This window comes from Chelon labrosus (genome assembly GCF_963514085.1).
Source record: "Chelon labrosus genome assembly, chromosome: 23".
In the NCBI taxonomy this organism is placed as follows: Eukaryota; Metazoa; Chordata; class Actinopteri; order Mugiliformes; family Mugilidae; genus Chelon; species Chelon labrosus.
The window spans coordinates 2,015,972-2,040,234 of NC_140356.1; the positions used below are offsets into that span (position 1 = coordinate 2,015,972).

The following is a 24,263-nucleotide window of genomic DNA, read 5'->3' on the forward strand; positions in this document are numbered from 1 at the left end:
AAGGGGAGTTATCTGAAGACAGAAGAAAATGAGATGGAGACCAATATCAGCCAGTAAAGCTCCTCTGAATGAACGTGTGGCCTAAACAGAAACAGTAGATTAGCCAAAAATTTTAGGTAAGGTAACACTTACTTAAGGAAGAGTAGTGTTCCATCAAAATAATATTACTCAAGTAGAAGTAAAAGGTAAGAAAGAGTAAAAACGTACTGTTTAATTGTAATGTCTGATTTATTTTTTACAAATGATGTAATCAGACAGGCAAAAATATAAAATAATGTGCAGATTCTGGTATTTCCAAATAACAAAATAAAAAAAAAATAAAAAAATGTAATAATAAAAATCTTTACAAAATAACAAATTAAGGCACAGATTTCCAAGTCTCACTTTCGGACGCTATAATCCACAGTCCTCAAAAGTGAAGCCAAAGCAAGTAGAGCTCCCCCTGGTGGCTGGCTACACTAAAGCATACGTCAAATAAAAAATTTTCAAGGATATTTTCTGTCATTTTAGGTAGTTAATATAATACTTATGATAATACATTCAAGTGTCCTTTTTTTCTGATAAATTTAGTTTTAGTAAGTTGTTCGACGCTATAGAAACAGGATGTGACATCATGATTACTACAAGTTGCTGCTCCGTGAAGCGGTCTTGTAGGGCCGTAAGAGTTGAAGAAAATAAATAGATAAATAAAAGAAGTATTGTGTATAATCCATCATTTCCTTGTAACTGGTGCTGCACTGTCCATATTTATATACAGTCTATGGTAAAGAGTAACGAACAGAGTGTAGCCCAATATGGCAGAGTAAAAGTAGTGTTTCTTCTTCATAAATCTACTCAAGTAAAAGTAAAAAGTATGTATGCAAATGTATGTATGTATGTAAAGTATACAGCAAAACTACTCTTTGAAGTTGTCATGTTTTCTGTCATGCTTTCTGTTTATTGTATTTTGTTAAGTTCTTGGTTTTTTCATGGTCATGGTCATGGTTAGTGTTTAGTTTTTCTGTTCTGTTTCCTGTTTTTGTTACTCCATGTCTCCATGTTTCCTTTTGATTAGCTCATTGGTTTCACCTTGTCTTGATTTGCTTCACCTGTGTCTCGTCACCCCTCTGTTCCTCGTGTGTGTATATATAGCCCTGCCTTCCCCTTTGTTCTTGGTCGCGTCATACTGTTTGTCTGCCAAGTTCATGTCATAGTTTTTCACGTTGTCCATGTTTCATGCCATAGTTTTTTCATGTTGTAGTTTCTGTATGCCAGGTCATAGTTTTGATAGTGTTTTTGATTTTTGTTTTTTGGTTCTTGGATTTCCTGCCACCTCGGCAGCGCTTTTGGTTTTGGTAGCTTTGGCCTTTTTTGTTAATTAAAAAATTTTTTTTGCCCAGTCCTGCCTTAAGTTCTGCAATAAATAAATACATTTTCCAAAACTTACTCAAGTAAATGTAACAGAGTAAATGTAACTCGTTACTACCCACCTCTGCCTAAACCTCCTCTCTGCAGACGGATATTCTGTATTAAAAAACAACCACAGATCAATGCATATCTTGGAGAATAAGGCTGGAGTCCTGATCATATTCCAGTGACAGCCCTTCATGTAATCTATGCTATTTATTGCACACACCGACTTTTGTTCCCTGACTTTGAGCCTTTGAGGCCGGCATCATATACACCCTGGTAAAAGACAATCTGGGGAAGCACTGCCTTAAGGACAAACTCAGGGAACCAATCTCCCTCTCCTTGTTTTTTCATATCCCGCGAGCTCCCTGGCTCACACAGAAACGAAGCCAACACATCCGTGCACCCCAAACCGTCTGCTTTACCCGAAGCAGACAATGCAACGTACGCAATGTTAGATAGCGGCATCACCCCAGCAGATGCTGGAGGGGGGGTGGGGTGGCGGGTGTTGATAGTCGGAGGAGGAAATATTCACATTCAGAAAGTACCAACACTGCAATACAAAACAGAATGTTACAATTAAAAGTTGTGCATTGAAAATGTCAGCACAATTCCCTCAAAACAACCTTTAATTGAGAAAATGGCCCCTGTGAGTGCTATACTATATTATTGGGTCATTACTGCCGTTGAATGAATGTGGAGGCAGCATTTTTTCTGCTATTATATAAAGACGCAGGGTAAGGTGGTGTCTTGGTAGGTAGCGTTCCCACTTGGCAAGACCATTACACCCCTGCGCCTAAATGCTTGAAATGCAAACATCAAAAACAAGTAAGGGAAGGAGGTGTAGTGTGTGTGTGTGTGTGTGTGTGTGTGAGAGAGAGACAGACAGCAAGGCAACAAGGGATAGACAGCAAAGGAACTATGCGCTCATAAATTTTCAAACAAATAAACACTATCTGTGTCTCCTCAGAAATTCTGCAACGTGAGCGCTTCTCCACCCATGAAGTTTGACGGCCAACTGTAAACTGAGAGAAATAAATCACAGAGAGAAATATACCACCAGCTGGACACAAATACCCCCTCCCCGTCCTCACAAACACACACACACACACATACACGGTCTCTTACTTAGCAGAATTAAACTTCAATTTCATGGATGAATTTTTTTGAAAGTTTCCACCGGAAAATAATAAAAAAAAAAACTGCAAAGAGACAAGGTGTGAATACCAAACAGATAAACGTTGAGTAGTTGAATCGGACTAAAAGCAGCCAGTGTGTGCATCTGTTTATCGTCATTCTCCACCCCAGCCAACTGCTGTCGGCATAAAAAATCATAACAATACGATACGAGACAGAAATTCAACAATACGGTCTCTTATTGTGCAAGTACACAAAGAACAAATCACTCAGAAAAAGACAATTTCTCCATCAAATGAGAGTAAATTTGTTGCTACTGTGACAAAAGAAGAAAAGAGGCGAGGGTGTGGGTGGAAGTGTGTGTGCGTGGGGTGGGGTGGGGTGGGGTGGGGTGGGGGGGGGGTAGCTTATCATTCGGGGCAACATTCCCCCATAACACACGGGCCGCTCTTTGTCACCCTGCCATCTTTTGTCTTTGAATTCAAAAGGCGGCTTTTAAACAACAAATAGTTTAAATTTTCGCCCGGGCGCGAATCAGAGGCAGCACTGGGTGGATAACCACCCCGCGTTCAAAAAACAAAAGAACAAGGAAAGCAGGAGGGCAATAACTGGGGGGGAACGCAAAAGATTCAAGGAAAACATGGGACGGTGCCGGCCGAGGCTGCTTTCAGGAGTGGAAACAGCTGGACTTCCGATTCTCATTCTCTCCCTTCATCCCTTTATTCCTCTCTGGTTCTTTTTTCAATCCTCTCTCTCTCGCTCATTGTTTTTGCTCTTTTGCTGAGTGCCTGCCCCTATAGCCGTACACAGATCTGTTGTCTGTTGGCGTGTCACCACAGAAACCTCCATCCTCCCATGAGCTCCACAAGGTGGCCTGTATGTGTGTCAATGCGTGTAAAGCTGCCAAAATGCCGCCTCCAGGTAATGATCACAGGGTTTTTGTGCATGGGCAAAATGTTTGTTCGTGCATCTTTAGTCCATATGATTGTGTGTGTGTCTATATGTAATACAGGCTATCCTCTGCGTATGTGGACTCCCACTGCCGCCACAGGAAATCTTCCGGAGTTCGGCCACCATTGTTCTGGCGCTGTGATGGGTGGTCTGCTCTTTGAAGAGGAAAATCCCTGCTCTGCCCAAAGCTCTGGCATGTACAGGGGGATTACTGCCCATTGTGTGTGTGTGTGTGTGTACGTGTGTGTTTTCTCTTACATGTGTATTTGTGTGCATGCAGAAACAAAAAAAAGGCACAAATTTCCTGCCTGCCAAGACAAAGTTAATTCCTAAGTGTCTGTGTGCGTCGATATCAAAAATACTAGGAGCCAAAACATTCTGCCAAATAACTTAATACCAAAGTGTGCGTGTCTAGGACATCTATGAGTGTGTATGCAGTTGCGGAAAATAGGGGCCAAATATTTCCTGCCAACCCAAAATGATTAAATTAATACCAGTGTGTGTCAGTATGACTGAATGCGTGTGTGTGGAAAGCAGGAGCCAAAACTTTGTGCTAAAATTAAATGAAAAGCAAATTTCTGCTCATTACAACTTGGTTCTTATATTTTGCACATGAGCTGTTTTTAATACAATATGTAAAGTAAAGAAATTCTGAGACATATTTCTTTTCCCGGCTGGAATTGAAGTCTCTGAAACAACTTACGTCAGTGTGGAGATAAATAAATAAATAATATCATGAAACGTGTGCTTTCAAAGAGAAAAAGACTTCACAGCTTGTTCCAAAATAAGTGTCATGTCCCCGGGCATGACGCACACACAACAAACAGCTGTTTGTGGTTCTGATACAGCAGTAGCGATCCATTGGAGACACTTGTTTAAAATAATATATGCGCTCCAAATGATGTCGGTGTTGATTTGCAAACAGAGCACAAAACTGAGATCAGATCTCAAGTGCTGGCTGGGTACGCAAATGGAGACACATTTTTAATGCCTGGTGTGACCACAGGTACAGGAAGTGGATTGTCCAGGTGGGACGTTAATGCAAGGTCTGAACACGGCCAAAATGGCCGCTCTTAACAGCGTTTAAGCTAATTAATGAAAACTTAATTCTAACACATAACTATCACAGACTGTATATAAATATGGACAATGCATCCCCACTTCCTTTAACTGGTCAAACTGACGCTATTTTCCTGGGGATATGGGCGGCGCCATGCAGAGAGTTTGGAGCCAGACTCTGCGCAGTACGGTCCGAGAGTGGAGCTACACGTTATCGATGACTCGCCCACACTTCCTCCAGACTCACTCGCGTTTTTGTTTAATTAACGAAAACCTCCATCGCTTACAAAAAATGTAACTGTACAGAAATGTAACTCAACTCAACTGACAGAAACCATCCTCGAACAAAATTATTGTATTTTAGTGTTTAAGTGTATTTAAGTGTATTTTAGCGTTTTACTTTCCCATCCACTAACACGGAGGAGGTGGAGCTTATGACCTATACTACATCCAGCCACCAGGGGGAGCTCTACTTGCTTTGGCTTCACTTTAGAGGAGCTGTTCCACCATCCATCTTTAGACAGTCTACGATAACATCGCAACTTGAATCTTGCCTCTTGTTGGCTGGGCTAGTATTTGCACATAATATGAAATTCATATCAATCTCCTTGGCACTTTCCCAAAACACCTGTTCGTAATAATATACAAGTAATAATATGTGGAGAAACACAAGCATTCGGACAGATTATAAACCATCCCTCATACTGTCCAAACAAAGACAATACCATACTATAAAGATATTCTAGCACGCACTCATCATTTCATACACTGATGTGTTTTTAATCTGTATAGCAACTAGCTGGCGTCAGATATCTGTAGTGGAGTAAAAGGTAAAAGGGGGCTAAATATTTCCCTTAGTATAAAGAAAACTGTTGGCTTGTTTACTGATCGTCTGACTGCTCCTTTTTCTTGTCATGTCGGGCATTGCAGCGACAATGAAAAGCGGGCCCGAACAAAGAGAACAAGTTGTTAAAAAAAACAAAAAAAAAAACAGAATTCTTTTTGTCAATAGCCAGCAGATACGCTTGTGCATGGTTGTGTGTATGCACCTCACAGTTTATGTCTGTCTTCTTTATGTATAGAACATAGTGAGATTATAGGCAGACAGTGCGGCTTTAGGCAGCCTTTGTCTGTGTGTGCATAAACAGAAATGCAATAATTCAAAGGGAAGCTTCCGAGGCAACAGGACTGATGTTCAAAGACAGACAAGCTAAAGACTCGGCTTGGATCAGTTGTAATTCCTTTACAGAATGTGTGTGTGTATGGGTGTGTGTGTGTGTATGGGTGTGTGAAAAGAAAGTAATGTGTCACATAAAAGAGGGGAAAAAGAGAAAGAAGAGGAGAGGGTGAGGAAGGGACAGACATGCAACAAGGTACGGAGGAAGGCGGAGGAAGAAAAAGCATGGAAGACTTCTGCCTTCCCACCTCAGCTTAAACTTAATACTTACTCGTTTCATTTAATTCACCGCCCACACACTGCTGCGTCTTATCACACACACAAACACACTCGCGCACACAATCGTGCGAGCGGACGCAAAACAAAGACAAGGCAGCAATTATGAGACGCCGTACACAAACACCACCTACTGAGCCACGCATCCAAAACACACATTTTATCTGAGTGCAGCAGCACCTCCTAACACTTCACAATGTCCGCACTGAACATAATGCATTACGCACACGCACGCACGCACACACACACGAACAGGAGCGACTGACAAAGACGGATACAGTGCATCATCAAGCGGCCTGGTAGGTGGTCTGTCTCTTCTCTTTCCCTCTCCTACCCTCCATCTCTGTCTCTTTCATCGTGTCTGCTCCGCTTCCGTGTTTGCCGTGACAACGTCGCCTCCGGGGTAACGTGGCTGGAGATTAAGCTGCAACTTCTAGAACGAGCGACGTGGGCTTCTGATGAATGCTGATGAATTGCACAACTGGCCACTCGCCATATGTCCCATGTCTGTTTTTAACTTTTTGCAGAATATACCTCGGCGTTCTCGTCAAAGCAGGGACTGTTTTGAAGGTAGAGCCGAGGCGCTGGGTTGTAGGGTACTAGATATGCAAGATTTAAGCCATCAGAGGCTTTTGTGATTTAATTGGAAATATCAATAGAGAGAGACAGGAAGTCATGGGTGAGAGAGAAGACAGATACGGGGAATGACATGCAGGAAACGGCACAGCCTGAACTCAAACCTGTGTCAGCCTCAGTTCATGTTGCACCCATTGAACCAGCTGAGATATACAGGCGCCCCTTTTATTTATTTATTTTAACCTCTTTTTTTATTCACATGAATGCGTTCTTTTCCTATATTATATCCAAGAAGGAAGAAGAATGTCCATTTCTATCACACGCCATATCAGCTAATTTCGCTAAATTAAAAATCCATAAAGCCCTGAATGACAAGTTAAATTACCAGAGACTGTAGGGAATATTTTCTTTCCTCCCACCTCCTGTGATGTTAATCCCATCCAAACAGGGTTTATGAGTCTAACAGCCACGCTCGTGGATCAACGAGGCTTTATTTAGGCACAGCTGTGCTTTGAGCGAAATGCTAACATCACCATTATGTGCTTTTCTTCCATCTGTAGTCAGCGAGACTGCAGACACTGTTGCAGTGCTGGTGGAGGTTTGATGCCCACAGCTGTTTACAAGCTGATTTATATCTGACTCCCCTCTGCTCCGAGTTTAACTCCAGCAGTTTGGCCTCGGACAATTTGCTGTCTGTTCCCGCTCGAAAGAGAGGGCCGGGCGCTAGATTTAGCGACTGTTTGCGTACAACGGATTACGCGCGCTGACGCTGACCCAGAAAACCATTTCCTAATAACGTATCGTAACGTTCTTCTAAAACGTATTCTGAACTTGAGAGGGAAAAGAGGGAGCTTGATTGCGAGAAAAAGCGAGATGTTTCCAAGACCACATCCACATGCACGCATGTAACGCTGTCTTTTCAAGTGTGCAAACGGAAGATATAAAGGCAGCGAGGGACAGATGGGAAACGGTTTGCTTAAAATTTACAGTCAATTGAAATTCCGTCAAGTTTCCCGATGTTAAAAACCATAAAGGAGTGTCAAACCGCCTCGTTATTCTCTCCTCCAGCAGTACTCAGTACTGGGTAAATACAAATTAAGGAGGGAGGGAGGAGAAAAGGGGAAAGAAGGAAGGAAAATGAATAGAGGAATAAGAAGAAAAGACAAAATGAGGTTTGGGGAAGGACAGAGAAGCAAGAAAAAGGGGAAAAGAAGAAAAAATGCTGAAGAGGGTAGGAAGTGTGAGAAAGAGACACAGACAGAAAGAGATAGAGAGAGCAATGAAGGAAAGGGGAGGAACAGACCAGAAAAAGACAGCAGCAATGAAAGTTTAATGCCCTCGCTGTTACAGAGCTAAAGAGAGCGGGCTGGGAGAAGAACGAGGGGAGCTGACGAGGAGAGGAGGAGGAGGAGGTCCGGAGGGGAGGTGAAGGGGCGGAGGAGTGCAACACCTGACAAAGTGTGGAGACGGATGGAGCAGAAACGTACACAAACGCGTGGAAGGAGAGGCAGGTGCAGAGCAGGGGAGACGAAGAAAAAAAAACACACACTTGCATTTAAAGTGCCTACACGGCAATCGCATCATGGTCGTCACTTATCTATTATTCAGCAGTAAAGGGGAAGAGAGCAGAGCCGGCGCTAAATTAAGAGTTGTGGCGGCGATGCTAAAGGCTGTGGACCTCGTAAGCAGAGAGAGGGAGAGAGGGAGAGGCCTGTGGTTGCTTTTTTTTTTTGAGAGAATACCATGTGAGTTATTATACATTTTTTAAAGCTGCGCTAAGTGGTGTCTTCTTTATTGAGGGGTGTCACTTGTTAAGACAGCCCTGTGAGATTACAGGTCCTCAAGCTGACATGGCTTTTACCCACTTTAAGCTCATTCTTTTTTGTTTGTTTTTTGGTTTAGTGTCCTGAAAGTCTGCTCTGGTAAAAACTTTTTCCTTCCAGCAGCAGCAGCGAGGAGCTGTGTTCATTAAGGCAAACCCTACAGTAAACCATCCGTCCAACACTGACAGAGCTATAATCCATGTGTGATGCCACTGAACTGAAGTCAAAAAGAGGCAGACCGGGGAAAGAGCATGAGAACAAAGCCTTTAAGAATTGAAGCTGCTCCTCTTTTGACCCAGAGTCGACTCCAAAGCGCAATGAGATCCATATTTAAACACAACACTCACTGCGGTATATCCTCTCTCTGCGCCGCCAGCTCACGCAATCACATGGCATGAATAAAGACGCCACTCAAGTCTACAGCAAGGGCAGCGCGCACAAACAAACACGCAAACACTCGGGGAAGTGTTGCCTCGGCTTACGAAATCCACACGGATGCTCGTTGCAGCTCGCAAGCTCGCAGGCACTGATCAAAGAGGCCATTATTGGAGACAATTGGGCTGAAGAGCTGCTGCTCTCGAGCTCGAGGTCTGCCTCTCGCCCTCACTAACCTTTCTTCTCTTTTTTTTCACCCCTCTCCTCCCGTTCCTCTTTCTAAAATCTCTCTCTGCTCTCTCTCCTCTCACCTGTCCTGGACAATTTGCCTCCAACCCCAACAGTACGGAGCTCGCTTCCGTCCAAACGAGGGCTTTTGAACTGCGCTTACGTTCCTTTTTATCTTCCACGGCTCTTCAGAACGCCGTTACACACCATTAGTAGCTTATTTTAATCAGCCATGATAAATCTGCAGGTCATTTTATCAGTGCAAAGTCTGTGTCCAACAACATTTGTATGAAAACAGTAAGGGCTCTGTAAATCAGGCTCAATGTTCAATGAGTTCAAGAGGAGCTTAACACTAAAACGTGTCAGTAATTTATATGTACAGTCATTAGATTATCAATTCATATAGCTGTGTATACAATGTTCTAGCTAGATAGATAGATAGATAGATAGATAGATCAGACACTCTGCAGCTTGAGTCAGCAAGTACAATCTCTTGGGGAATGTGTGTAAAGCTTTACACCACTACATTACGGACCAATTACCACCAATTATTGGTATTCGGCTAGCTATAAGATGAATCTAGCTCTGGATTCTCTGTATGGACATCATAGCAGAGGCAAAACGACAGAAGAGGATGTTGACGGAGGAAGCTTATAAGAGGAAAAAAAAGAGTCACCGAGCAAGAGGCTGGATGAGAGTAAAACTCAGACTGGCTTTTAGTTGCTCAGCGAAATAAAAGGCTGCACAACAGATGCCAAGCTGACCTTCTGGCTGCTGGGCTACTAAGTAATATAAGTTGGCTTGCTATGTCTTCTTGCGTTGTTGCACTTGATGGTAGACTGTGTTAGCAAGGTTGTCGAGAGAAGAGTTGGCATCTGCTGTACTCAAATGGTAACATACAGCAACTTGGTGTAAAACTGGCCTCTGTTATATACTGGAAAATCATATTAAGGAGGTGGTTTGGTGTGGGAAATTATGTTTTTCTTTCCTTACTATGAGGGCTGTGAATCAATACCCTAAGCTTTGTAATAACAATGAGGAAAAGAAGTAATAATAAGTGTGTGGATGAGAAAATGAGGAGTAGTGATGTGTCGTTAGCAAACGAGCCGACTATAAGAGCCGATACTTTGTAGCGAACAAGAAGAGCCGGCTCCTGTCGGGGAGAGACCATTCTTCAGCCGCTCCTGCCTAGCTCTGCTGAGAATCCATGCAGGCAGACTTTATTTCGATGGGCACGGCATGTGGCCAATCACATGCGAGGACGGAAAAGGATCATACCATTATGTGAAAAAAGGAAGCAGTGCAGACGCTACAAAGACAGTGAATGTAGTGGTACAGGCTAGGTACACACAGAGGGACGGAGAGACGGGGGGGGTTAAAGAAAACTGGACATCCAAGGTGAGGCATCTGGTATTTCTAAATGCCAGCTTGCACTAAAAACTTTTAGCTAAAGTGTCATAATGTTAAAACTTTGGACTTTTTATTAATTTGATATGTTTGCTGTGGTTCAGTTGCTCATTTAAAGGTTTGAATGAAATGGCAAACTAAATAGACTAAAATAGAAGGCTAAACTAAAACGAAGACCCATGTGGGAGCCGAATTAAAGGAGCCGATTCTTTGAAAAGATCTGAACTTCCCATCACTAGGAGGCGCTCTGGTCAACCTGGTCTTTTCCTCAGCAAGAACAAGAAGCACGATTTCACCTGTTGGTTTAATATCTGCCATCGGTACGACACCCGATGAGGTTATCATAGAGGACAAGAATGTTTACCGCTGCTCTGTGTCCTTGTGGACTTTCTTATTGGTTATTTAGAAAGTACTGGCGTACTCATCAAGATTTTAAGTCATCAGTGCCGCCCTGAAGAGTCTGACATGGATCAGGAGGTTTAAGAGTGGATCTGCAAACTCGTGAGCAGGTTATCTGGGCAGAGCCTCGGTACCGAACGGGACGGGTGAATCAGGGTTTTAAACATCCCAAAACTCCTGTTGTCTGAGCCACCACTTTGTTTGCTGTTTTGTAAAATACAATTCTGATGATATTAGAAGTAAAAGTTGTTAAAATTACATCTGTAAAAATGAGCGCACCAGGATGCAGCAAAAGCGACACAAACACACATATCCTTCATGCAGTGATTGACAGCTGGACCTGCATGGATCACCATGACAACAGAGGGCAGAAGTGTGGCATCAGTCTTCGGGGCTGTGAGCTGTGAGTTTCACGCAGGTAACGCCGCCCACCTTGGGGGAGAAACATGGACAGCTTCCTCCCCTCTCCAGTCTTTTTATACCTTCACCTTCCTTCCCCCTGTCATCCCCTCACATTCCAACTATTCTCCCTGCATGAATTTCATCTCCTACCTCCTCACTCAGCCCCTCTTTTCCTATTTTACCTCCCCCCGCCCCCCCCCTTCTCGCCCACCCCCTTCTCCTGCAACGTTTGCCATCCCTGACAAAGCCTTGAGCGGCTGCCAGCGGCCCCCAAGAGCCGACTGACTTCCTGCTAAAAATAAGAGCCGAGCAAAGAATCGCAGGGAGCAGCCACCGAGTGAGAGGGAGCAGGAGAGGAAGGGATGGGTTTGGATAAAGTGGAGTGGGAGAAACAGGGAAATTCAGCACTGAATGAAAAGGGGATGTAGCTAGAGAAATAAGACAGGAGGAGGAGAAGGCAGCGGAAGTGAATAGAGACAAAGAGCATCGAAAAGAAGAAGGTGAAGAAAGAAAAGAGTAAAAAAAGATGAAAAAAGCAGAAAGTTTGGGAGCAGATGGCGATACCTGACCGAGGCTCAGTTTGCACAGAGACTCCCGCGAAATGAATACACTAAACCTGATCTCCCAGCAAATCTGTTCTGCACACACTAAACAGCAGGAGTTACATTGATCTACAGAATAAGACGGTGTGACAGGGATAGGGAGCAGGAGGGAATGAAAGAGAAAGAAAGAATGGGAATAGTCACATTATAAATATTTATACGCGCAGAGGAAGGGGAAGGTGGCAAGGAGTTGCAGGGGAGGAGGAAATAATGGGAAGGAGAGGAGAAAGGGATGGAGAGAGGAGAGGCTGACTTCACAGGCAGCAGCAGGCACGTTTGGCTCGGTTTATCTTTTCTTCCCCGTCTCTCCCGTTGCCTCTCTCGCCGCTGGAATGCGGGCTAGCGGATTTGCAGCTCGCGCTCCCTGCAGCTCTCGTGTGTGTGTGCGTGAGGAAGGAGGGGAAGGACAACAAGTTCTCCCCTTATCTCCCCCCAGTCTCTCGGCTTCCCTCCCTCAGAGAAGGAGATGAACACACAAAGGCCCGCGCACCCGCTAACAGGTTTCTCCCGTTCCCGGGGAGGATTGTGCCGGTGTTGATGACGCCGACAACAATGATGATGAAGCCCACGATAGCGGAGCAGCCCTGCCTGCTCAGACCGTAGTAGATTCGCAGATTCAGTCAATTTTTTAATTTTTATTTCTGCAGTTCGCCTTCATACGAGGTCACTTCATTCCAGTTTCCAACAGATATCACACAGTGATGATAAGACCTATACATGCTCCCAACTACATATGCAGATAAGATGCTTCCATTGGAGGCTGGCTGAGCACAAAATCAAACAAGATGGAATTTGGTAAAGCCCTTATACATCTGCTATTCTTTAGCTGCTGAAAAGTCTTCCTACACTTTAAAATATTAACCCAATATGACTGGATCACCAAGGACACGTGTGAACACCAGATCTGAAGAGCCTCTAGGGATAGCGCTTTATAAAAGGTCACTCATTTAAATGGACCATTATGGGCTTTAGTTTTTCATCAACTGATGTTAAATCAGTTATAGGCCATTCATAGCCATTGATAAGCAGCCTTAGGGCTGCTCGATTGTAACTAGCTGATGATGCCGCAACAAATTAAACATAAAGAGACTGCAAACAATGAATATTCATATCTGCTGGGAGCCATAAGAGCCATAAAAATATATGCATTTAAAAATAATAATGCACTGATCAAAAAAACAAAACAAAACACCCACTAGTAGGGTTTCTTATTGCAACATCTAATTTCATTATCAATGGTTTCTTAACAATGTGTAAAGTATTAGTAAATTAATTTTCCGAAACATTTAAAAAGTCTTTAGTTAGAATGTGTGAACATTTTTTAGGATGGCCTCATGACAAAATGTATCTTTTAAGTAGGTACCCTGACCCAAGGGAGACAAATGTTTGCAAAATTGGTTTAGAGGAACGAAAGAACTGTGAACTAAAAGAGCACCATCTACTCGTATTCTGTTAGCAATGTGGACAAAGAGGAAGCAATGGGAAAACACCCAAAGAAACACCAGAATATTGTTGGAGAGGGAAGAGTTACAATACTTTTTTGCAGATGTGTATGATGGCACGGACAAAGGAGCTTTCTGAGGAGCTCAGAAAAAGAGTTGTTGTTGCTCATCAGGGTGGAAAAGGTTAAAAAAAACGTATCTAAAGAGTTTGGAATCCACAGTCAGACAGTTTGTGACCAAATGGAGATTTAAGATGACCAACAAAGATCACTCCAAAAGCAAGAGGCATAATAGTCTGAGAGGTCACAAAGGAACTCACAGTAACATCTTACCAACTAAAGGTCTCTCTCACATTGGCTAATGTTAATGCTCATGAATCCACCATCAGGAGAACACTGAACAACCATGGTGTGCATGGAAGAGTGGCAAGGACAAAGAACCAAAGAACATTTCTGCTGATCTGCAGTTTTCCAAACATCATGTGGACAGGCTAGAAGACTATTGGGAAAATGTTTCGTGGACAGATGAGACAAAGTGGAATTGTTTGATTTAAATGAGAGGCGTCAAGTTTGGAGACGGAACAACACCGCATTCCAGCATCACAACCTCATCCCATCTGTGAAACATGGGGGTGGTAATGTATTGTTTGGGCCTGTTTTGCTGCATCTGGGCCAGGACCGCTTGCCATCATTGATGGACCACTGAATTTCAAATTAAACCAGCAAATTCTAAAAGAAACTGTCAGGACATCAGTCCGTGAGCTGAATCCTAAGCAGAACTCGGTCATGCAGCAAAACAACGAGCCTAGGCACACAAGTCATTCTACAAAAGAATGATTAAAGAAGAAGAAAATTAATGTTTTGGAATAACCAAGTCAAAGTCATGACCTTAATCCAATGCAAATGTTGTGGAAGGACCTGAGGCGAGTAGTTCATGTGAGGAAACCCAACATCTCAGAACTGAAGCAGTTCTGTATTGAGGAATCAACTAAAATTCCTCCAAGCTGTTGTAGACGACTAGTCAGCAGTTACCAGAAACATTTTGTTACCACTATTGCTGCACAGGGGTGTCACACTAGATACTGCAAACAAGGGTTCACATACTTTTGCTTTTTTGTTTCATTTGTTCCGTTGGGTTCTCTGTCTACTGGTCTGGAACTGCTCCGTTTGGAACTGATTATGGACCGGCAAATCTACCAGGCCAATCAAATCGTTGGATGGGCTTTATGCGGTGATGGACAGAACTGTAGTTATCTATGTATGACCACCATGGAATTGAATTTCTTTGCATCAAAATGGCTCTAATTGGTTGTAGGACTATCCACATCCCTGCAGGGGTATTTTTCTCTGTATCGGTTGAAACGCGCTCCATAATGAAATCCAAATGGTGTGTTACTTCACGCATATACTGATAAGAATTAAGGCTTGGACTCTCTGTAAATGGCCATTCAGAGTCAGTGAGCTGAAAGTCTCTGTGTCTCGGACAAAGCCAGGCAGAGACGTACAACAAGGGTGGATAACAAAATTTAGAACGTTCAAACCCTCAGAGCCATATGGATAAAACAGCTATGAGCAAACTGTCTATATAGAGAAGTTAGAGATAATACATGTTTAGAACTAAGGATCATCTCGGTTTTGTAGGCTTTGGAAAACTCTGAGGAATTAACTTTCAGAGCTGCATTGTTTCTGTGGTTTCTTCCTGTTGCTCCCAGATTGAAGGCTGCTTTCAGCGTTCAAGCTGCACAGATATGAAGTGGGATGTCTGCGCAACCTCCACCCGAGATGAGAGGAGTATAACAAAAACCAGACTCACGCCACACCATGTTGCAATTTAAGCACGATACAGCGGGTTTTGCATGCGCGCCACAAATCACATATAGTCGTTTTTTACATTACAGTGATCGGTTTCCCCAAGCATGGTACACATTTTCAGTTTGACTTTTTTCTTCTCTCTGAACACGTCTGTCAAAGCGACTTCATTATTTTGCGAAAGTTTTGTCATTGTGTGGCGGCGCAGTTATGTGCTCAAGCCATTTTAAAAACTCTTCTTTGTGATTTGTTCAAGGAACTCCTCGACGATTTGAGAATCAGCAGCTACATAATGCTTCTACTCTCAGAGAATTGAACACAAACACAAACAATAAGCAGACTGAAAAGTTTTTCCCTCATATGTTAAAAAAATATTGGTGTTCAGATGTTGGCTTGGATCCCGGACATTCTCGGAGCGTCCTTGAACTTCCAAACAAGGTTTAAGAGAATCAAATCCATTCAGAAACTGACTGTAAAATGTATGGCATGCTCGGGGAAATGATCAGCAGTAAATTGACAGAGTTTTTTAATTTTGAGTCAAGGTTGCTCAGCATGTGGAAACAGTAAGAAGTGAACTTACTGTGTCCCTGAGATTCTTGAAATTTGAGAAAGTTTTCTTAAAAACTTTCCTCAAAGCACACCGTGTGAGTAAATTTAGCCTGGCACTGGACCTTACGGGCGGCCTTATTAAGAGACTGTCACAAGGGGACCCAGTTACAGAAAACAGGGGCCGGACCTGCTCTGGATACAGAGCCACAACTTTCAGAGATGCTGACCTAGCCAGTCGTTGAACTTCTTGACCTCAGAGGGCAGTCCCAGCTCGGTGAAGTCTCCGGCATGTATGAACACGTCCCCGTACGGCATCTGGATGGCGTCCGTGCGGGAGTGAGTGTCAGAGATGCACACGAAGCGCGTGTAGCCCGGTGGCTTGGGAGTGTCGTGAGGCATCGGGTCCACCCTGAGAGGCGAAAAAGAACAAAAGAAGAGAAGTTGAGGGAGAGAGGAAGGGAAAAAGGGGGTCATCGAGGCTGTTGGTACACTTGAACAATACAGGATGAGACACTTTGTATGCAAAGTCTCTGTGGTAAGAGGCTGACAATGAAAGAAGTTTGAATTAGTATCCAGTAGAAAATCATCCCTACAGACTGAGGCAGAGGAGGAAACATGAGACATAGCGAGAAGTGGAAGCGAGGGGCCACAATAAAAGCACAGCACTGAGAGAGACAGAAAGAGAAATGTGCGGCGATGGAAAAAGAATAAAGCACAGATATAGAAAAAGAGCGGGGTCCCGTGGGATTTCCAGCGAGTGTGCAGATCCATGCGGTCTCCAGGGGGAAGAGGGGAGCTGGTGAATAACCGTGGCCCACTTTAGTGAGCTTTCCTCCAGGTACGATAACACCCAGCCCTGCCTCCTCCTCCTCCTCCACCACCACCCGACCACAAGAGATGGAAAGACGCAAGGGGAAGTGGGGAAGAGCATATGTATGCATATAAGACAGTCAGCAAGAAGTAAATCACAAAGTAATAAAATAAAGAGATTCGGGGAAAATGCTTCACGTCCACGATTGATTATACGGAAATGTAAGAGAATATAAAGTAATGTTTTATGGAGCCACACAGACAAATGCTCTTTCTCAGCATCAATAGAGCAGTGTTTAAAAGACTGTTTCAGTGGTTATAAAATGTACACTGATGAAATCTGGTAGTCAGACAAAGCTGAGGAGCTTTAAGTGACTGTTTCTAGAATAAGGTAAAGCTGTGACCTGCATAGACAAGTAAGCTAAAGCTCAAGCTATACACTGAAGGGGAGAAATAACATACGCTAAAATGGCTCTGTCAGTAAATGTAGCGTAATATACATGCCCAAGTAGTCATTTTAAGTATCCTTAATTTCACCTTCTTAACTGATGGTAGTGGCCAGCGTTCATCTGTTATGCTACATCAAGTTGCACCCTGTTTGTTGTTGCTTTGCTAGTTATTTATTATGCATATACATAATAAACTGTTAAATTAAATTATGTTTAATTTCTGTTTCATTTAACTCATTGAAATACAAGAATACAAAGGAAAGTGTTATTTTTCACCAAAAGAATCCCTGTCACGTAAAAGAAGAGTTTGTACTCATACAAAGACAGTGTCATGACGACCTGGAAGACATTGCACAAAGGCGGGAATACAGTTCATTAATACAAAAATACAAAAAAACAAATAAATGCATTGGCTATTGCCTCTACTGTTGACATGGATAACGATCTGGAATTCCACAAGCAGTGGTGTATTTGGTGACCCAGGCATTCTGGTTCGCTGGAGTTGGCTGGACTTACATGTTGCTTGGTTAGACCATAGACTGTATATAAATATGGAGAGCGCGTCCCCACGCATTAACAAAACTTACGCAAGTTTTACGATGATACTGGCAGTACCATCTTGCGCGTTTGGAGCCAGTGTCTGCGCAGTACAGTCGACAGTGATCCACTCACACTTCCATCAGACTCACTCGCGTTTTCCTTTGATTAATAGCGCTCTGTTCTACCTCCACCAGTAACGAAGAAATGTTGGATCATACACTGTACTTATTTATTTATTTTTTCCTGTTCTCACTGTCCTACGGACCGCTTTACGGAGCAGTTGGCATGGCAACTTGTAGTCATTATGATGTCACATCCTGTTTCTATAACTACGTAAAATACTTGAGTATGAATCAGAATTATATTAACTACCTAAAATGACAGAAACCATCCTTGAAAAATGATTTGATATGTATTTTAGGGTTTTAGTTTGGCCTAAGTCCCATCCCAACATGGAGGGGGTGGAGCTTATGACGTATACTGCAGCCAGACACTAGGGGGAGCTCTACTTGCTTTGGCTTCAAAGTTCTGTCTGTTTAACCTATACAGTCTATGGGATAAACAAGCAAGGATAGTAGCTTAGCATGATTTGATGTTAGCGCATGTAGGTTGCGCATGCAGAACCTGAGTGGGCCAAGAATGAAGTACCTTGCCTACTAAACCAGATTGACATGCTGGCTTACGTATTTGACCAAGATCAACTGTTCAGTCCAGTTTTACTTCAATGTGTGGTCACTGTTGTCAATCATCATACATGGAAGCGATGCAAGTTACTGAAGTTTCCAAGGAGAAATCACAAAATGACAGATGCTTTGTGGAATTAAAAAGTAACCGAGGATTGTATCATTCTTAAATGTAGAGAATCGGAGCAGTGAGTAATAATAATTCTGCTGGTGTGGTGGTGAAGTTAGTGCAGGCAAAACCAAACTTATCACAGGGAGGTCTGAGGTCAAGCCACTGATCAATATCTATTCATCCCTAAGGGACAGATCAGCTCTAGAGTCAGACTGAGAGCACACAATCACAGGATATGCCTGACAAAACCTGTAAAGATTACCTACCTTCCTGTTTTCTCTAGTTTATTCAATGTAAACGGCCTTGCTTTTATATAGCGCTTTTCTACCTATTATGTATATATGCATTTCTAACCTGCAATTGCCAGGTTTGGTACAACCATGGCTGACTACTTGCCAGAAATGCTACGTAGATATGGAGGAAAGCATATACTGTAGCCACCATGCTATATGTCCATCTACTCACATGTGGACGTGAGGCGGCTGAAAGCGTCCCTGGTTGATATTGTAGAAGGTGAAGGCCTGAGTGGGGTTGGTGCTGTACTCGTCCACCTCCACCGCCGTCCTGCTCCCTCGCTGGGCGTGCGACTGAGCCTGTGACTGCTGCCGCCTCGCTGCCATGATCTCTGACAGGGTGAAGGCCATGGCACTAGGGACCGGAGTTCAGTTGCTTGGTGCTTTTGCTTTAGGGCAACGGGTGAATTGTCCTGACCAAAGAAGAGGCTGCTGGAAAGTGTCTCTCAAACACTTGGTGAGCTCACAATGACCTGAGGAGAGGACATCACCTCCCTCCACTTCTTCTTCTTCTTCTTTTTCTCTGACGCTCCTCTGTACCTGAGAAGAACACAAAGGAGCAGAGCTGAACAAGAGTCCCTCCCAGTGCTGAAAACTGATTAATCATTTATTCGCTAAACATTTATCCGAACAACTCCAAAGGTGTTAATTGAAAAAAAAGAAACTCTGTCTGTATTTTTCCCCACACCAAAATATGTCAGAAAGTGGAGCAACCATCTCGTGCAGGTGAAGTAATTTACACAGTCCCAAGATATTCTGAGATATTTTGGATTCACTTTTGTGGAGAGGACATGGTGTTCTTTTTCATATTTTTCATTTTTTTACTCCTCTGCGAGGAAATGAAACCTGCTCATGTGGAATCATACAGTTCAATACTCTGCTCAACCTATGGTATATTGAAATTATTGTTTTTACAAGTGTCTGACTTAAAAAGGATTAGATCCATTGGCGTCTAAATAGCAGTTACGATTGGCAAATTCAGATTTTTTAGCCAAAGTCAATCTAAATAAACCCAAATTTAACTTTAATCATGTGAACCTAAAAAGCTCTGAATACTTTATGGTAACTGGTCTTGTTTTTATATAGAACTTTTCTAGTTACTGGTACTCAATGCAACTCTTGGGGTTCAGTGTGGTTTGTAGATAGCCCACTTTACCTACTGAGCCACAACCGCCCCTTTATGCATTTTATATATTTGTTTATTTTTGACAAGAGAGCAAAGGACACAGATCAGCAGAAAAAACTGACAACCTCAAACACCTGAATTTGCACAAAAGTATGGTGTTGCCCTTCTGAGAGATGAACATGCAGCTTGTATTTGTAAAAATGAATGAGTTAAAAATTCGCAGCAAGCGCAAATTCCTTTTAATGGCACTAATTGTTATTAACACATGATTGACGCACACGCCTCGACCGGACTGTAGATCAGGAAATCAGGAAGTGATCAAAGCAGCAGTAACACTGTGGAAAGCAAGAAGAATCTGAAGTGTGGCTGTAGTAAATAAGTTTAAACTGCACAGCCAGTTTAACACTACCAAACATCCCAGAAGATGATGAAGAACAGAGCAAGCTCAAAATGGATAAAGAAACTGGTCTTTTGTATGGCAAGTTCAGTTCAGAGCCATGCCCGATGGTTCACTTGACAAGAACAAATGTATCTGTAACCAAAGAAATCATGCGATAGACCGTGATTAAATATTTTATTTCGTTGAAAGCCCTAGTTGCCCTATCTTTGCCAGGTGTATGTTGGGGTTTCTTGGTATGTCTCTGTGTACATGAAATCAGCAACTCTACAAGTCACAGACTTTCCGAGTTGCTCTGACTTCGGGCGGTGTTCATGTGAATTCTCCCAGTTGGGAACCCTTTTCCAATTATACTGACATCACATTAACATTTAAACCTCCTGTGCAGTACACACTGCCTGGGCAGAGTTGCTTAAATGAATTTCAGTCACCACACCATCAACAGGCTGGTAAAGCTGCTGCAGGAGAGGATGTTCTCACACGGTTCTTCAGTACAACCACATAATGTGGCAGACACCCGTTTCAGTGTCAGTGAAGTGCTGCGGTTTCTGCCAGTCACAGTGACATAGTATTTGTACTAATTATAAACAAATGAAACATTTTAGCTTTGTAATGGAAAGCTTTGCAATACAACACTGACACTGAACAGCAGTCAGTCTATTGATGTCTTCAGTGGGACTGCATCCAATATGTCGGTCATGGTCGACCAGTAGATCGCAAAGGTATTATGGGTGGATCGACACTTGGTTGACATATATAGCATTACATATTTAATATCTTAGATTTTACAACTACATATCCTACAGTATATATCTCTCTATATACTATACGCAATATCTATATATCTTCATATCCATTATATATATATATATATATATACACACACACTTATATATAGTATTAGTATATTGTATATTTTATGCCTATACACTTAGTAGTTTTACAGTTTGTATATCGCTTTTATACACTTGTATATTTTATATATCTTATATATATATATAATATATATATTATTTTAAACATACTTTTATACATTGCACCTATTTATTTTATCTATTTGTTTATTTGAATGAGGAGAGTGCAAATTATTGGTAACTTGGTACAAATACATGACATTGTGTAAATATGCCAGATTTAGGTACAGGGTAATTTCCATCCGTAGTGCTGACTGTAATTCCCCCTCTCTCTGTGTAATAAAGCTACTGGACACAGAATTTCCCACGGGATAAATAAAGTATCTATCTATCTATCTATCTATCTATCTATCTATCTATCTATCTATCTATCTTATTCAATGACACATGCGCGGTAAAAACGCGCGAGCTGCTGCAAAACTCCAGCGAGCGAAGTAACTCCATGCCATCCACCTACTCAACTCTGAGCCTTAACCGGACTTAAATACCACTGCACTTTAGTCACATAGCTGTTTTCAATACTGTAAATGTGTGTATATATATACACGAGTCACCCCCCTCTAAGTTTCCATTTCCAGTTTGCAGTCTATATTTTATATTAGTTTATATTTTATTTTACCTTTCTCAGTTTTACATTTACACTTATATTGTTTACCTTGTATGTTATGTGCAGTTATTACTGTTTTACTGTAGTATTTTTTTACTTAAGTAGTTTGAAAGCCAGAAGAGTGTGGCTAACCTTGATCTACAGTATTAAAGCAAAATGACTGCAACTTCTGGTTACATTCACACACTCTAAATTTAATAATCAGACATACATACAGCGTGTGACATGACTTGACCAGAAATTATTTAACAAGTAAATAAATATTAGTATTTGGAGCAGTATTTGTGCATATTCTGAATGTAATATTGTGTTAAACTTCCAGTTTTACCCTTAACAGGAATAACCGGGTATAGAAAATGAATAAACTTCCAGTTTTATGGGCACAGGATCTCTAAGTCCATAGAGATCTCTAAATGAGAGAAATCCAGCATGGGTTTGCGAGAAGAAAAAAAGATTATATATATACCATAAGCAGTCAAAAAATCTCCCAGGGTGAAGCTGGTGCAGTTATTACTTCTCTGACTGGCCACGGCCTTAACTGGTAGTTAACACTGAATCACGGTAGACTCAAGTAGATGGAGCAAGGAGCTGGATGCACCGAAGGAAGCAGCGTGAAAGCAAACAAGGCTATTTAAAGACCCTTGAGGTCCCCGAGATAATCTGGCTGGTCTGCAGGGGTCCACCGTGCACGAAAAGGTTCAGAGCTACTGCTGTATCACACACGGCACACTGATACCACCGTGATATTTCCTCTCATTTAAAAAAATCTGTATACACCTCGCTGCTGGAACCTGATTGGAATCACTCCTCTGTGTGTTAGGTTCGGTCGCTTTTTCAAAAAAGAAAATGATTAATATGTAGTTGCCCGTGAATTGAAAAACAGCAAAAAGAAGACTAAAGTAATAATAATAATAATAATTACAGAATCGTCAAAAACGAGAAATCCATCTCATATCACGGTTTAGAAACCTCGCCAATCAACGCAGCGCTGTGATGAGTTAAAGACTGCAGAACAATCCGTCTGACAGACATGTTAAACACAGTGATCAGAGGGAAACATCAGTGCTTTGACAGAACACACGAGAGAGATTATAAGAGGTGGAGACTTCCGTAACCTTGATTACGTGGAAATGAAAATGATGAATGTTTGTAATGGTTTGTTGGCAGTGCATGGAGGACGGCTGGGTTCTTTAAAACGTTCACACGAGTGCTGCATCCCCTCCAGCTCCTGTAGTAGAAGCGGATGTTAGCCCAGGATGCGTCCAATGTGTAAACCTGTCAGCGCCGCAATCTGAGCCCCACATTTACACCCTGGATGAAAAATAATTGATGGCAGATGAAGAACTGTGCTGATGACACAGTTTCTTTAGGTTTCGCTGTCTCCTGCATACATGTAATGTGCAGTCTTGTAATTTGAGTTTTTGCTCAAGATGATATGAACTGAGTTGATGGAATCACTCCATCGCCTGTCTGCGGTGTGCGAGGCCCGCCTGTGTGTGTGTGTGTCGCCCATTAAGGCTCGCATTCAGCTCTGCGGCTCATTTTTCAGAGGCTCCGGCGACTGCTGGGAGAGAGCGGAGCCGCTGAGAGGTGCCGAGGCGACGGAGACGGTGGAAGACGGAGGTGATAATTTGGGGACAGGCAGCTTTGGCAAAGTCGGGCCTGGACCGCCGCGCGATGTCAGCGCGCCATCTCGATTCCCCTCATTCGCTGCAACCTCACACACTGACAGCACGCTGACGTGACAGATACACACTTCACACTTCACACCGCCGCTTCTTTTTTTTTTTTTTTTGTCACGGGCAAAACCCAGCATGGTCGGTGGATGTGTTTCAGGAGTGCACGCGGTGCATTCTGTGTGTGTGTGTGTGCAGGCTGATGTGTATGAAGGCCTGTGCATGCATATTTAAATGTGTTTCTGTTGTCATGAATGTGACAGTGACAGCCCCTCACACTGCTAGTGTCAGACAGAAATGCATTAGCAGATGCTGAAAGTGTAACATGCTGGGCTCAGATGCGGCTGTCTAGATCATGTAGACTACACAGGACGACTGAATCTGCCATTTAAAATCTTTAACAGCGCTCCCAGTCCAACCTTACGCCCAGTTTTATTCAGGGTGGACGGCTGGATTCACCTTTAAAAACCCACTCAGAGGATCTTTCGAAATCCATTTATTTTCTATCAACTTTTAGCATCATTAATAACCTCCCACCAGTGACTTCAGTCATTTTATCCTAATGCTAATATTACCTGAATTATTCTCAGGCTGGTCATTAAAAAAGAAAAAAAAGAAAACCTGTTTCATCAGCCTCAGAGGTCAGCACACCAGGCTATTTAAAACAAATCCAAAACTGGCTGTAAGAAGCAAAGCCTGCCAGTCATGTGGGTGTGGGTCTGAAGGACGAAGCCATACGGTTTCCGATAGCTCGGCCCGCTCAGACGTTTAACCCCATTTTCCGTTCACATGTGCAAAACTGTTCACACCTTGTCTCCGCTGGCTGCACGCTGAGAGCGGCATCGGCGGCAGCTTCACTCATCCGCGAGCATCTCGCGCTGGAAGCGTTCACAGCACTGCTGTGGGTCCAGACATGTGTTGGCAGCAATCACAGCAGTTAGTGGGGTCACGGCGGAATTAGCCCCGTGCTAAAGCAATGTAAAGCAATGAGTCGGTGGGGGTGAATCTTTGTCAGGGAGGCATGAAACGCATCGTGATGAGGATGTAATTTTGCTA

The 24,263-nt window shown here is 42.8% G+C and overlaps 1 protein-coding gene across 3 annotated transcripts in view; it reads right to left on the reverse strand.

Moving 5' to 3' along the window:
* The window catches only part of mpped1 (metallophosphoesterase domain containing 1), a gene marked incomplete at its 5' end in the record, with an annotated part of 203,890 nt that overhangs the window by 54,083 nt on the left and 125,544 nt on the right, over positions 1 to 24,263 (reverse strand). For 2 of the 3 annotated variants that reach the window (XM_084572991.1, XM_084572990.1), the window contains 2 exons: positions 15,828 to 16,009; positions 18,660 to 18,838. In XM_084572991.1, the coding sequence (XP_084429117.1) occupies positions 15,828 to 16,009; positions 18,660 to 18,838 (361 nt within the window). Of the gene's footprint in view, positions 1 to 15,827; positions 16,010 to 18,659; positions 18,843 to 24,263 lie in introns of those variants that run through there. The other variant, XM_084572992.1, reaches the window with a different exon arrangement.